The sequence below is a fragment of the Staurois parvus genome, unplaced genomic scaffold (assembly GCF_062004578.1).
Source record: "Staurois parvus isolate SC_StPar_1 unplaced genomic scaffold, SC_StPar_1.0 ptg000566l, whole genome shotgun sequence".
NCBI classification, from domain to species: Eukaryota; Metazoa; Chordata; class Amphibia; order Anura; family Ranidae; genus Staurois; species Staurois parvus.
Window position 1 is genome coordinate 1,510,850 of NW_028318362.1, and position 14,637 is coordinate 1,525,486.

At 39.6% G+C, this 14,637-nt stretch overlaps 1 protein-coding gene across 4 annotated transcripts in view; it reads left to right on the forward strand.

The window, feature by feature from the left end:
- The window catches only part of PDLIM5 (PDZ and LIM domain 5), a 231,011-nt gene that overhangs the window by 147,746 nt on the left and 68,628 nt on the right, over positions 1 to 14,637 (forward strand). For all 4 annotated transcript variants that reach the window (XM_089691630.1, XM_089691631.1, XM_089691634.1 and 1 more), the window contains one exon: positions 4,173 to 4,312. In XM_089691630.1, the coding sequence (XP_089547756.1) occupies positions 4,173 to 4,312 (140 nt within the window). The remainder of the gene's footprint in view (positions 1 to 4,172; positions 4,313 to 14,637) is intronic.

A 14,637-nucleotide genomic window follows, 5' to 3' on the forward strand; every position in this document is an offset into this window, starting at 1 on the left:
GTAAGATATCGGACAAGCCCTTGCACTACATAGTTCTTCATAGATCTAATTTAGATTGTACTGTGTATGGCCAGCTTAAAGGAAGACGTAGGAAAGTGGGTGGAAATGAAAAAAGAGGTGGTGCAGTAATGAGGGAGATGTGGGCCAGAGAGGTGATGCAGTAAGACAGTGCAGGATGGGATATGAAGTTTCCTAGATGGTCACATGATGCTACAGGAAGTAAGGAGCTCAGAATGCATTTTTTTTTTTTCTTTAATTTTGAATAGAGAAGTGCAGACTAAAAGCTGCCTTGGACCACGTGAGCAAGACATAAGCACATTGGGTTGGCTTGGGCAGAAAATACTTTAGAAAAGGCTTCTATGTAAATGTTGGTCATTGAATTTTTGTTACGATTGTCTGTTCATCTTTGCTTATTATTCAATAAAGCTTTTTGTAAAAGAAAAGGCTTCTATTATGAGAAGAGAGATTGTGCCTAAAAAGGTGAATTTAGCCTTTAAAGTGTCCCAATACGTGAGGCTCAGTTTTTTTTTTTCTTTCCTTGAATGCATATAATGTCAACCATTATCAGCAGAAGTGTGTTTCAGAATAGAAACATAGGAGTACCTACTACTAATTGTATTTGAAAGTCCAGACTCTGGATCTGTCACACTTATTCTTGGGTTACTATTTTCTGAATCAATGACCAAGAACTAGGAAGCCACTGAAGAGGTCATTTACTTACTGATTTAGTACTTTTATAAATATATAATAAAGATTAGATCTAAATTAGTTGATAAATACACATTACTGCAGAAGATCACACCCATGCAGTTGTTCCCATGGTAAACATGCAAGTGAACATGCATATTCAACTGAAAAATTGGGAAAACCTTCAGGTGTACTATAAGGCCCCATGTACACGGGACGTTTCTGAATGATGGAAACTGACTGCTGGAAAGCGTAGGTTAAAAAAAAGTCTGTTTAGCCACATTTGCATACCGCGTTTATGCACGTTTGCGTTTAGAAGCATTTTTTAAAGATAAGCACAGGATAACCTCCCAAATGCCCAGAATGCACTGAAAAATGGTAAATTATTAACTATTTCAGTCTGTTTCAGAGAAATACAGAGACTAGAAGCCAAAACGGCAGTATATGTTGAGATAATTAGGTGTGAGTTGCTCATTAACATTTCTTTTGTTTCCAAGGGTGGGAAAGTGTCTGGTGGAGTGAGTCATTAAGGCCACCTGGCAGGAGGTCTGCATGAGGAATTTGAGATGTGAATGGTCATGAACATATCTTTTTGTTTCCAAGGGTGGGAGAGGTCTGAGGTGTGAATTGGTCATTACAATGTTTGACAAGCTTGGTAGGAACATCCTGTGTTAAGTGTTTTGTCCATCTGAGCACCTTGAAAACTCTTTGCATGCATTTTTCATGATGAAAAAAGGCTCTGGACAGAATTGGGAAATGGAAGAGTTAAAAAAAATTTGCAAACGCTTATAAACGCAATTTGCCGCGTTTACAAGCGTTTTGCGTTTGAAACGCTGATAAAATTGCCGTCTGAACGCAAGTTTGATGTGTTAAAAAAAAAGACTGTAACTTCAACTGCCTGTAAACGAAGGTGTGTACATGGATACATAGGAAAACATTAGGGTGAGTTCAGGGGCTGCTGAAAAAACCGCTGAACAGCTCCTAAACGTGAGTTTATCAGCTGCAGTGTACATGAGCCCTAAATGTTCTGTGCCCTTGCAACAGTCACATTGAAGTGTCTGAGAGCCAAGCACATTGACTACTTGCCGCTTCTCAGTGAATGTGGCTGTGATTATCTGTTACCCATGCATGGTTTTACCATAGACCGTTGCTTCAAACATACTTTTATCTGTCATGAGGCAGGGAGAAACTGACTGCTTCTTTGTGCCAAAGCATTTATCGCTTAAAGCCATCTGACAAAATAGTCTTGGCTATGAAGGAATTAGAAGATCAAGAAAAATAGACTGGTGAGGTAATGGGATTAGGAAGGTGATACTTTATCTTTGTTTTACTTAATTTTAATGACTTATGTACATATACTTTTTTTTTTTTTTTTTTAATATTACGTTTCTCATGTCAGTGTGCATGTAAAGAAAAACATAATCGAAAATCCTCTGGACAGACTACCAAAGGCTGCCCCCTGCCCTCTCCCAGTTCAAGTTACTGTTCCACCTCAAAATTCTAAGAGAAAATCCAGTGCAGTGGCTGCAGTGACTGCCATTGTAGGCGCACAGGTCAGGTACTGAGACACTTGTGATTAGTTTGCGTGTGACCTGTAACAATTATACCTAAGCACCTTTTATTCTAACAGTGATTTGCAGTGTCGAATTTTATTTTTATAACGATTTGTTGGGGAAATGGTAACTTACTAAACCACAATTAAACACATTTGTCACTATTTTGGGGTTTTATACCTTCAGTATGCACACCATACACTCAGAAATAATATTGGTGTGGTGTATGGGGATGAAAAATCCTTGACTATTTGTATTTGTTGTCTTACATAAAGAAAATGTAAACCCCTTTTATTTCTACTCATTATGTGGTTTCTTAGACTGTCTGGTCCCTTTGTCTATCGCTCTCTCTTGGATGCTCTTCTTATAGAACCTATCATTAAGCCACCTTTTCCGAATTCAAAGCCAGCAAGAAGGTCCACTGGTGTGCTTACCAGTGAACAATCTGTGAGGTGAGCTACTATTATGGTAAATAATCTATAGCTTAACAGCTTTGATTGCATCTATTTGGGCACTGTGGTCTGGTGAAGCTAGACACGTTTAGAAAGTGGCATCACAATGCAAATTTTTTTTTTTTTTATCGGGGAAGGGGGAGTGTGGGTCTAAACATGAATATATGGTGCAGTACAAGTTAATATGCTTCCTACAAAACTCTGTTGATCTGCTGCACAGATATCATCAAGACATTTAAGATTTCTAGCACAGGTAGTAAACAAATTCCTAGAGGCTGCAGTAATCAAATCAAGGCTAGTATGCATCTTGCGGGGTTGGGTTCAGTAAGGTCAGGTAAGTGGGGCAAAATTGAAAATGCACTTGTCCTTTTTAATACATTTTTATTTTATTTTTTTATACCAATTGGGCTCCATCTCTTAACCTACTGATAATTTTGACTTGCAGTTTTCATTGAAGATGACATCTGTTTTATTTCTTGTTATGCTCTTTTTTTTATGGCTTCATTTGTGATAGTTCACATACAGTATATCATATACTTGACCACTATTAATATAACCCATGTTCTTGCAGTGTTCAATTTGTTTTGTTCTCAGATTATTTGTGATTTCAGTGCTTGATTCAGTGTGAGATTTGCATACATCATTATCTGTCAATGCATTTGTATTCTTTCGGTCTATAGGTTTTTGATTTTTAACACTAATGAATCTCTTGACTACGCAATTAATTTCTTGGTATGTTAAAGTATCAGAAGGTGAAAAGGTGTTTTTTTTTTTTAAATATAATGGTGAGGGGTTTAACACCTGTCAGGTCTTTAATGCTCACCATGTCTCTGCTGCTGAAATTCATTCCCACAATTTGTTCTGGTGATGACTGCCGTAGGGTCTGAAAGTTGGGGAAAATCCAAAAAGAACCAGAACATGAATAGAGAGGAAATCTTCCAATGGGAACATTTGTTCTGGTGAAAGATGTCGAAGGGGGGATTTCCCTAACTTTACAAGATTTCCTGTTTGTGTCTGCAAGGCAAATGATTTAAGTATATTTCTTTAAAGGAACATGGATGACAAAAAAAACTATTCCCTACACCATCTAAAGTTAAGAAAAGTCTATAGATGTATCTTAACTACTTTTTACTATAGTCCATAGAGAAACATTTAACAACTTAACATGGTAATTCACTCTAAACCAAAATCTCAGGTTTTAGTGGACATGGTTGGTTTCAATCAATTGCTAACTTATCTGGGGACATCAGCATGCATATATTTTGCATAGATCCTGTTCGAGACCACTTCTGCTTGGATAGGACTAATTTTGCTTGTATTTGTGTAAAAGTAATACTATGGCTATGTACATTTTGAGTCCGTGAACTTAAGGTCATAAATGGAAATATTACAACTGAAAAGTAGTTTGTGTTTATGGTTTCACAGTGATTAATAGACTTATTAACATATGTATAACTTTTATCTTCTCTCTCAATTACAGCGAACCACTGGAAACTACACCAGTTGCTGCCTATTCTGCTGACCCAGCTAAGAATATGACAAGTTCTTACAAACCTGGACCAGCTGCATATAAACCCAGTGGTCCTGCAAGCAATGCCAAGCCAGCAAGCTGGCAACCAGGTAAATGTCTGTGTATTACTTCACATGTGGCATTGAGCGTGGTTCTCTTCAAAGATGGTCAGAGGTGGAATTTATCTTCATTCAGCTTTAACTCCACATCTGTTTATGCTCCCATACATGCTTACGTCAGCCATAGATGGATCAAATTTCGTCCAGTTCAGCAGGGATGGGCTAAGATTCGATCCATCCATGGGCAGGCTGGTTATACTGAAATCAATCCTATCGCCTTCAGTACAGTAGCCTGTCTGTTTTCTTTTTTTTTTTTGCATGTGATTACTGTTGGTGGCCATAGCTGCCAGCAGTACTCATGTTCTACTGACAAGGAAGGCTCCCCGCCAGCAGAACACAATAGAGCTGCAGGAGAAATTCCCCAATCAACACTGACTGTGAAATCACATGATAGCAACTTGTGGTTGCAGGAAAGAAAGTCACATATTCTGTGGCTTGCTTTAGGCTGTTTAATTCTGGAGGTCATTGTTTCGGTTTTCTAAAGAAACCCTGGGTTTGTGGAAGACAAAGCTCAAGTGTCCTTTATGCGCCTTCTAATAAACCAGTGTTTTTAGTAAACTTATGTCACTGTTGCATGTTTGCAAATCTTTTGCTCAGTTGTATATTTTGTTAATGCTTGTAAGCTCAGACTAAAATCTATACTATTAAAAAATGACCATATGCATCACCCAGTCATGATGTTGTCTTTTCCAAACAGGTATTGCATAACTAACCATTTTCTCTAGTATCTATCACTGAAAGCTGTTGCTAAAATGACCATAGTTGTATGCTCCAAAAATAGTAATTAGAGCTGCAACTAATGATCATTTCCCAATCGATTTAGTTGGCTGATTGTTTGTTTTTTTGTTTCTATTTAATCAGATAAAAACCTCAAAAAAGGTGTGGTGTATGATTGAGTTATGTAAAGTTTAAAAAAAAAACAAAAACTATTTATTCTTGAATATCTGTAGACAATGGTAAATATGAGGAGCATTTAAGTCAAACCAGGACTTTCGAGTTTATATAATAAAACAAACTTCAAGGAGTGGAAACTGCATTTATATTTTGACATACTCCCCTCCTACATTTATACACTTATTCCAGCGTTTAACTAATGCCTGGAACGCTTTGGCATAAAATCTGTCATTAAGCCTGAACTATCCTTGGACAACTCCACACCATAATCCCCCCTCCACCGAACTTTACACTTGGCACAATCCAGTCAGGCAAGTACTGTTCTCCTAGCAACCACCAAACCCAGATACATTCATCGGATTGGTAGACAGAGAAGTGTGATTTGTCATTCCAGAGAACACGTCTCCACTGCTCTAGAGTCCAGTGACCGCATGCTTTACACCACTGCATCCAACGCTTTGCATTGCACTTGGTGAACCAAGGCTTGGATGCAGCTGCTCGAACATGGAAACCCATTCCATGAAGCCCTCTAAGCACTGTTGTGCTAATCTGAAGGCCACATGAAGTTTGGAGGTCTTTAGCTATTGACTGTTCAGACAGTTGGCGACTTCTGTGCACTGTGCACTTCAGCATGTGCTGACCCATTTTATGTGGCCTACCACTTGGTGGCTGAGTTGCTGTTGTTCCCAGTTGCTTACACTTTGGTACAATACCACGAACAGTTGACCGTGGAATATTTAATAGCAAGAAAATTGCACGGATGGACTTATTGCACACGTGGCAACCTATCACGTTACCACGTTTGAATCCACTGAGAGATAGGTGTGTGTGTGTGTGTGTGTGTGTGTGTGTGTGTGTGTGTGTATGTGTATATATATATATATATATATATATATATATATCATAATATAATATACAGAGCATTTTAACTAGGAGTTAGACTTAAAGCGGAGCTCCACCCAAGAGGGGAAGTTCCGCCTTAAGGACTGCTCCCCCACTCCCCATTAAGAATTGGCACCTTTTGGGGGACAGCGGGTACCCGATTTTGACAGGTACCCGCTCCCACTTCTGTTCCGATCGTCTAGGCGATCGGAAGCGGAAGGTGTCCTCCCTCCCTGTAGTCTTTTGGGACACGTGACAAGTCCCAGAAGACTACAGGACCATTCATGAAGCGCAGTGCTACTCGTGCATGCTCAGTGGGTACCCGGCTGTGAAGCTGCAACCTCTCACAGCCGGGTGCCCACACTGAAGATGCCGGCCTCCTGGAATACAGGACGGCCGATGAAACGGGCTGCGGGGGACACACCAAGGGACAGATAAGTGGCTGTTTTTTAAAAGTCAACAGCTACAGTTTTTGTAGCTGCTGACTTTTATTTTTTGACAGGGTGAGTGGAACTCTGTTTTAAAGCATGTGAAGGGTGGGTGGGGGAGATATAAATCTTTTGTATTAAAGTAGTACTAAAGACTGAGACTATTTTGTCTTATTCCTTTGGAATCACTTTAAATCACTTCCTTCTGCCCAGGACTACATATCCCCTGAGGCATTGCTTCTCTCACATTCTCAGGTACTTAGGGGGAGATTTACTAAAACCAGTGTGCAAAATCTGGTGCAGCTCTGCATTGAAACCAATCAGCTTTCAGGTTTTACTGCCAAAGCTTAATTGAACAACCTGAAGTTAGAAGCTGATTGGCTACCATTCACAGCTACATCTGATTCTGAGTGCAGTAGTTTTAGTAAATCTCCGCCTTACTGATGTGTGGATGGTGTACTGAGCTGTACAGTGCCTTGAAAAAGTATTCCTACCCCCTGAAATTTTTCACATTTTGTCATGTTACAACCAAAAACCTAAATGTATTTTATTGGGATTTTGTGATAGACCAACACAAAGTGGCACATAATTGTGAAGTGGAAGGAAAATGATAAATGGTTTTCAAAATTTTTTACAAATATGTAAAAAGCGTGACGTGCAAAGTACAATATTTTGTAGAACCACCTTTTGCTGCAATTACAGCTGCAGGTCTTTTTGGGGAGGTCTCTACCAGTTTTGCACATCTAGAGAGGGAAGTTTTTGCACATTCTTCTTTGCAAAATGGCTCAAGCTCTGTCAAATTGGATGAAGAGCATCTGTGAACAGCAATTGTTTTAGATCTTGCCACAGATTCTCAATTGGCTTTAGGGCTGGACTTTGTCTGAGCCATTCTAACACATGAATATGCTTTGATCTAAACTATTCTATTGTAGCTCTGGCTGTATGTTTAGGGTCATTGTCCTGCTGGAAGGTGAACCTCCGCCCTAGTCTCAAGTCTTTTCCAGACTAACAGATTTTCTTCTAAGCTTGCCCTGTATTTGGTTCCATCCATCTTCCCATCAACTCTGACCAGCTTCCCTGTTCCTGTTGAAGAAAAGCATCCCCACAACATGATGCTGCCATCATGTTTCATGTCGGGGTGATGTGTTCAGGGTGATGTGCAGTTATTTTTCCACCACAAATACTGTTTTTTGCTTTTAGGCCAAAAAATTTAAATTTTGGTCTCATCTGACCAGAGCACCTTCATCCACGTTTGCACGTTTACAGTGTGCACGACTGTCTGAGTCATGCCATGGCATAGTGGAATGTGTGGGTACGGCTTGTTGAATGTAGGCACTCAGGGTAATTCAGTATGTGGAAGATGATTAGAGATTTACTTTAATAGGCTGATTTCTATCCTGCTTGACAGTCACTGAGGCTCCAGTAGAGCAATTCAGAGGTCATCAGACTAGGGATTTTTACTAGTGCTATATTACTTTCAACATTTAGATAGCAAAGTATTACCTAGCTATTTGTAATGTGCAGCTCTTCCAGAACTAAATTCAGTCTAATTGCACCCTCTCAAATATTTGTGAATGATGAGAAATAATCAGTTGTTTTTCAAAAACATTATTTTTACAGTCATTAAAATCCCCAAAATATCATTCAGTTAGCATTAAAGGATAAGTTCACCTTTTGATAAAAAAATAAATAAATGCACAAAAATGCGCATTTATTATTTTTTGTTGCAGGAGCCTGTAAAGCATTGCATCAGTGATCAGCTCTACATTGCCATAGTAGTTCATTGAGAACTACAACACGATGGCACTAAGGCTATTGGGATTTGTAGTTCATTCACAGAACTGTGAGTAAATGATGTGGCCATGTGGGAGGAGCCCCACACAGCCCCACTGTTTTTAAAAAGTGATAGCTTGTACAGGGAACTTCTCCTCATACTGCTGTCCCAGGGATGGGAGGGAGGGGATGTCGGGCAATGTTTACAGCATTGGGAACATGTTACATGTTCCACCCTAAAAACAGGTGGAGCATATAACATGTTCCCAAAGGTGAGCTTATCCTTTTTAAAGCAGAAGTCCGGCCAAAACCTTTTTTCCATGTCCTTGCTGCTGATCTCCTACCTTCACTAAATATGTCCACCTTCTGGTTCACACAGTAGTTGCTCTGAAATAAGCTGATGATTTTCAAATAAAACTGTTAATCCCTTGCGGTTTCCTGTTTTGTAAGAGCAGTGGCTGCTATGCCTCCTATTTCCCAGCCACTGGTCTTGGCACATCCCCTTTGTAGTTCTTTCTCCAGGAAGCTGTGATGTATTTCCTCCCTGCTCACTATAGTGGGGGGGGCTGTTAGACTCCTGGTCTGTACCTCCCACCCAGGCAGTGTTCTAAGAATGACAGCTCAGGATACTCTGGGTCTGTCCCGCCTCCCATAGCTTCAGCTAGGAGTCTTTGCACCTCCACTGGCAACAATGTATATACTACACATACTAGGGATCCACCGATATATCGGTGGACGAAAATGGTGTTATCGTCAAAAAAGTACTGATTGGCCACAGAAAACGCATTTTACCTGCGATTTTGCTGCATTTTTACCCATGATTTTGCTGTGATTTTTTTATTTTTTTTTCTTTTATTTCCTGCAGTTTTGCTGTGTTTATACCCTTGATTTTATCCGCAATGTTACCCAGAATTTAGCTGCGATTTTACCTGCAATTTTGCCTTGTTTTTTTCCTGGAATTGTGTTGCGATTTTTACCTGCATTTTGGTTGCATTTTTACCCATGATTTTACCTGTGATTAAGCGCCGATCTTACCCAGAATTTTGCTGTGATTTTACCTGCTATTTTGCTGTGATTTTACCCGTGATTTTGTCAGTTTCACCACGTTTTAAGGTGAATTTTTCATAGGACATTTGACTCAAAATGCATCAAAACCGCATTTCATTTTCAAATTGCGGGCAGAATCACGGCATTTCTGCCTGCAATTTGAAACGCCCTAGTGTGAATGAAGCATTAATCTGCGTTTTTTTTTATTCTCCCCAGCAACAAGTTGACCAAAAGAACCCTCAAATGTTTAAAAAACATGTAAAAATGCAAAAAACACTGCAAAATGGGCACAACTTAAACTGCATTGGTGTGAACCAAGCCTGAAATGCATTGAAAATACAGCAAAAACACACACGTGCTGCTGTTTTTGATGCATTTCAAATGATCTTTCACATGACCTATGAAAGAATGCACCTTTTAAATGTAGTAAAATTGTGTGTTTTCACATCTTCATAGCGCATTTTCAAACTGCGGGCAGACTCGCGGCAATTCCGCTCGCAATTTGAAACGCCCTAATGTGTATTACAATAGACAACAGTGGATAAACAATCTAGTTCTGGCCATGTGGCCATATTTCTTCTGGGTTTAAAAACAATGTCAGGGCAATTGGTTCCTATTCTGTTGTGACTGGAGGGTGAGTGATCACATGTGAGGATAGCAGTGGCAGCTGGGGAATGTGTGGGCCTGTTTTCTGTTGAAGTGGGTGAGTACACATTCAACACGTACAGGCTTAGTGTACCCACCCACATTCACTACAATTCCCAAAGGTTGATGTGGAAGTGTAATTTCCTGAGAGAAGACGATGTAATCTCTGCTGTTATTTATTTATTACTGGTACTTATATAGCGCCGTCAATTTACGCCGCGCTTTACATACATATATTGTACATTCACATCAGTCCCTAACCCTCAATGGGCATACAATCTAAGGTATTTAACTCACATTCATACATACACATGCTAGGGCCAATCTAGACAGGAGCCAATTAACCTACCAGCATGTCTGTGGAGTGTGGGAGGAAACCGGAGTACCTGGAATAAACCCATGCAAGCACAGGGAGAACAGGCAAACTGTTACACTTCCACAAATGAACACCCCCATAAGGGACTTTCATGCAGCAACAATACATGTGTGTATAAAAGGACTTTTGTTAAAAAATACATACTTTACTCCATAAACTGCGTTATAAAAGGTATACAATTGTTTAAAGCACATTAGCTCTGGCAATATTGTAATGGGCTTTTTTCACACAATAAACTTGGATAATACTAACAAACATTTTTCCTCCTAACTATGAAGAGAAACTTTTGATTGCGTTTCGATCACTCCATTTTGGATCTTCATCAAGGGCATAGACACAGAAGGAACTTCTAATAAGGATACAAAAATGAATGATAATATACACAAAATAGTAAATGAGAAATATTTAAACCAATTACCATAATAGTACTTACAAAAAAGTTTTTTTTAAAAGAGCATTGATCAGAGCAATTCTAAATGGTATCCAGGGTGGGATTGTACAACCCAAAGCCTCAAGGGTATGAACCAACCAAAAGTGCGAGTGGTCAAATATGCATCCTAAAGCTGACAGAACCTCAGGAACACTGAACCTCCCTCGATATTACTCTAGAAATATCATAAAAAGTATAGTATAAGTTGGGTGCAAGACCAGTTCAATAAATCTAAATATTAGTATTCAAATAAATCCACAAATACCAAACTGACCATTTGATGGCTTGGTAAATGGGCACAGAAGGCTGAGATACTTACTCATTTTATGATAAAGGCATCCCTGGTCTCGTAAGGTTGCAAAATTTAAAACGCGGTTTGGTCTAAAATAGAGTTCAAAAGGTATATAATGCATATTGGCACCTGCCCAAAAAAGGGGTCACTATTGCAACTATACAACATGCTTACAGTGATGTAGACAGATATATAGGGGTATAACAAATAAGAAATATCTGCGACCAAGTTCATCTATAATGAAAGATAGAACAGAGCCATGAGGACATTAACCAAACAACTATGAAAGAATACCTCTCTTTGCCAAAAAAAGACTTTTTTAATAAAGCTTATTGTGCTCACCAAACAAACCAGACCACATAACCGACAGTCCTCTAAATAGAAAGCCAGGCCAACTATAGCAATGCATCCAATATATATAGAACTCAATTCAAGATAAATGTCTAATCAAGAAGCGATCCAGTGAACCTGTGCTGCCAGCAAAAGGGGGGGGTGGAATACCGCCAATGGCACTCCTATGTGACCACTCCGACGTCCATGAGGGAGTATGGTTCCCTGGCGTCCACCGTCGACACCCTCCGCAAAACGCGTGACGTCGCCACAATGGTGCCCAGCACATAACCACACCCGGGCGCATGCGTGGCATCACTGTCGTCCGAGGCAGTCCTAAGATACTACCGGCACGGGAGAAAGCCCCCTGCAGGCCATGGACGAGATGATCCACATACAACGTCACAGGGGGAATGTGGATGGTCTGCAGGAAACCTCTATGCAAAACCAGCCACATCCCATGCCGGAAATGCGAGAGGAAAGCGCAACCCACGAGAACAAGGCCAATCCCACCCTGGAGACCATCCATAAAAAGTACAACAAAAACTGTGTTACAAAAAGAACATAAATCGACTATATTGCAATTACTGCCAAAAATACAAAAAATATATATAAACAACAGTAGTAATAATGCTAGTGCACATCCCCTCCATAACAGCCTAATTCAGGCCAATTTCAAAACATCAATTATTATTCCTTTATATTACAAAAATGAGTGAGTTCAAGGATTATGGGCAGCTGAAAGATAAAGCTCCATAGAGAGAATAGGATATTCAATCTGTTGTACCGGAAGTGAATCCCTTCAAAAAAGGACAAAAGGATATGGCTTCATTCAGGCCTGGGGGAATTGTGGCCTGCAGCTTGTATATCCATTTTTGTTCTAACTGGAGTCGATTTTTATTCCAGTCTCCTCCCCAGTCAGGAATATGTATTCGATCCAGGGTAATACTTTTGACTTTGGGGACTCTAAGTATGAGCCAAAGCTGCATGTCTGCCAATAGGAAGATATGGTTTACCTATTTGCATGATGTAAACATGCTTGTAAATGCAGAGCCAAAATTCTTGTTTGGTCTTGCCAATATAAAAAGCGCCGCATTCACACGACCTGAGATAAATCACCCCTCTACTGACAGTTGGCAAAATGTTTGAGTGCATATTGAGTTCCATTTGGTAATAGGATCATTTTTCTTGTCCACCAAGGGACAATACGAACAATTTCCACAGGGATATGTGCCCAAGTCATGGCAATGCTTGTCCCTAGATTCCTCTTTATATTCACTATGGACAAGTTTGTCCCGTAATGAACTAGCTTTTCTAAAGGTTATGGAGGGCATAGTGTCCACAAACTGTCTCACCACATCGTCATCTGTAAGGATAGACCAATGCTGTTGCAGGATTCGTCTAATTTGCGAATGCTGATTGGAGTATCTCAACACAATGCGGGTAGGTTATTTTTAAATATCTACTCTTTCCTTTTTAAAAAAAAAGGTTATGGCATGAATGCCGACAAGTGCAGTTGTATGCTTTACATAGGCAAGTCTTGCTATATCCTCTGTCAAGCAATCGCTGTCTCAAATTGTGTGCTGCATCTTGGAAACCTTGTTCAGTTGAACAATTACGTTTTAAGTCTAAGGTACTGACTACAGGGTTTAGAATCCTTTAAAGATTAAGGATGAAAACTGGATCCATGCAGAATGGTGTTCCCTGCAGTATCCTTTCTATAGAGTCCACTAGATAGATGACCATTACCGTCCTTGTGCATCCAAACATCTAAGAAGGTCACCATATCCCTACTATATGACATAGTAAATTTGAAATTGTAGGTTGACATTCATTTTATCAAAGCATTCCAACACAATATGTTCTATTCCCTCCCAGACGAGGAAAACATTGTCAATATACCTATGCCACATAGGCATGTGGCATGTGTACAGTGCAAGGTCCTCGTCTGAGAGGAACCACTATTCCTACTCCCCCAGGTACAGATTGGCGTAGGATGGGTACAGCAGGTCCCCATAGCTACGTCCTGTACCTGGAGGTAGTGGGAACCATCAAATAAGAAGTAATTGTGGCGGAGGATGTAATCCAATCTTGCCAGGACAAAATCATTCATGGGTCAGTCTTGAATCTATCACTGAGAAAGGATACGTCTTATGACAGCAATACTGGGCTCGTGAGGTATTGAGCTATAAAGGGCCTCAATGTCAATGGTAACTAAAAAGGCTTCCTTAGAAATACTGGCATCTTAATGATCTGCAAAAAATTAATTGTATCTTTTACAAATGAGGGTAATGATGACACATGAGGTTGTAGATATGAATCAATCTCACATACTCAAATTTTATGTCAAACCCCCCATTTCCTGAAACAATTGGACGCCCTGTGGGATTTTTTGGATCCTTATGTATTTTTAGTAGACTGTAGAAAGTGGGAGTTCTTGGAAATTTTACCCTAACAAACTCCCACAGTTCTTTCTGGATTATACCATTCTTAAAAGCCCAATCCATCAGCTTATAAAACTCAAACAAATGTATTGCTCAAAGTTACAGGAATAGGGCGATACCAACTGCTGTTACTCAAAATCTTATAGCACAATTCCTTATATTGCATGTTGTCCATAATGACCATGTTGCTGCCCTTTTCTGATGGTTTAATTGTGATGATGTTGTTTTTCTGTAGAGCACGTAATGCTGTTTGTTCTATCTGCAATAGATTATCAGATTTTGTCCCATTAAAAGAGAGCTTTTTAATGTCCCTCAAGGTTTGTTTGAGAAATATAGCTGTGCTCAGATAGCTATTCAACAAGGGAAATTTTGAAGATGGTTGTTTTTTAAATTGGGCCAATGGATCAAGCTGAAATTTATTGGAATCACCCAATAAAAGGTCAAGATCCAATTGATCAATTAGATCACTAGATTGGCTTTCTTCCAGCAGAAGAGTCAGGTCCCGAAGGGCCTTGAAATCCCTACTGGAGTACTGAGACCAATCGAATGATTCTCCTGTATTGTCAGATTTCACATATTTGCATCTAAGGGAACTGTTACACTTCCTCCTTATCAGAGCAGATTCTGTTATTTTTTTTAATTACAGAGATGACTTCCTGAAAATTCAGTTAAACTTTTTTTTTTTCAATGGTAATGAATTTCACAAATGTATTAACGGTTTCATGTTTCGTGTAGGGTGGTGTGCTAATGGGTGATTTTTTTGCCTCTCCCAGAG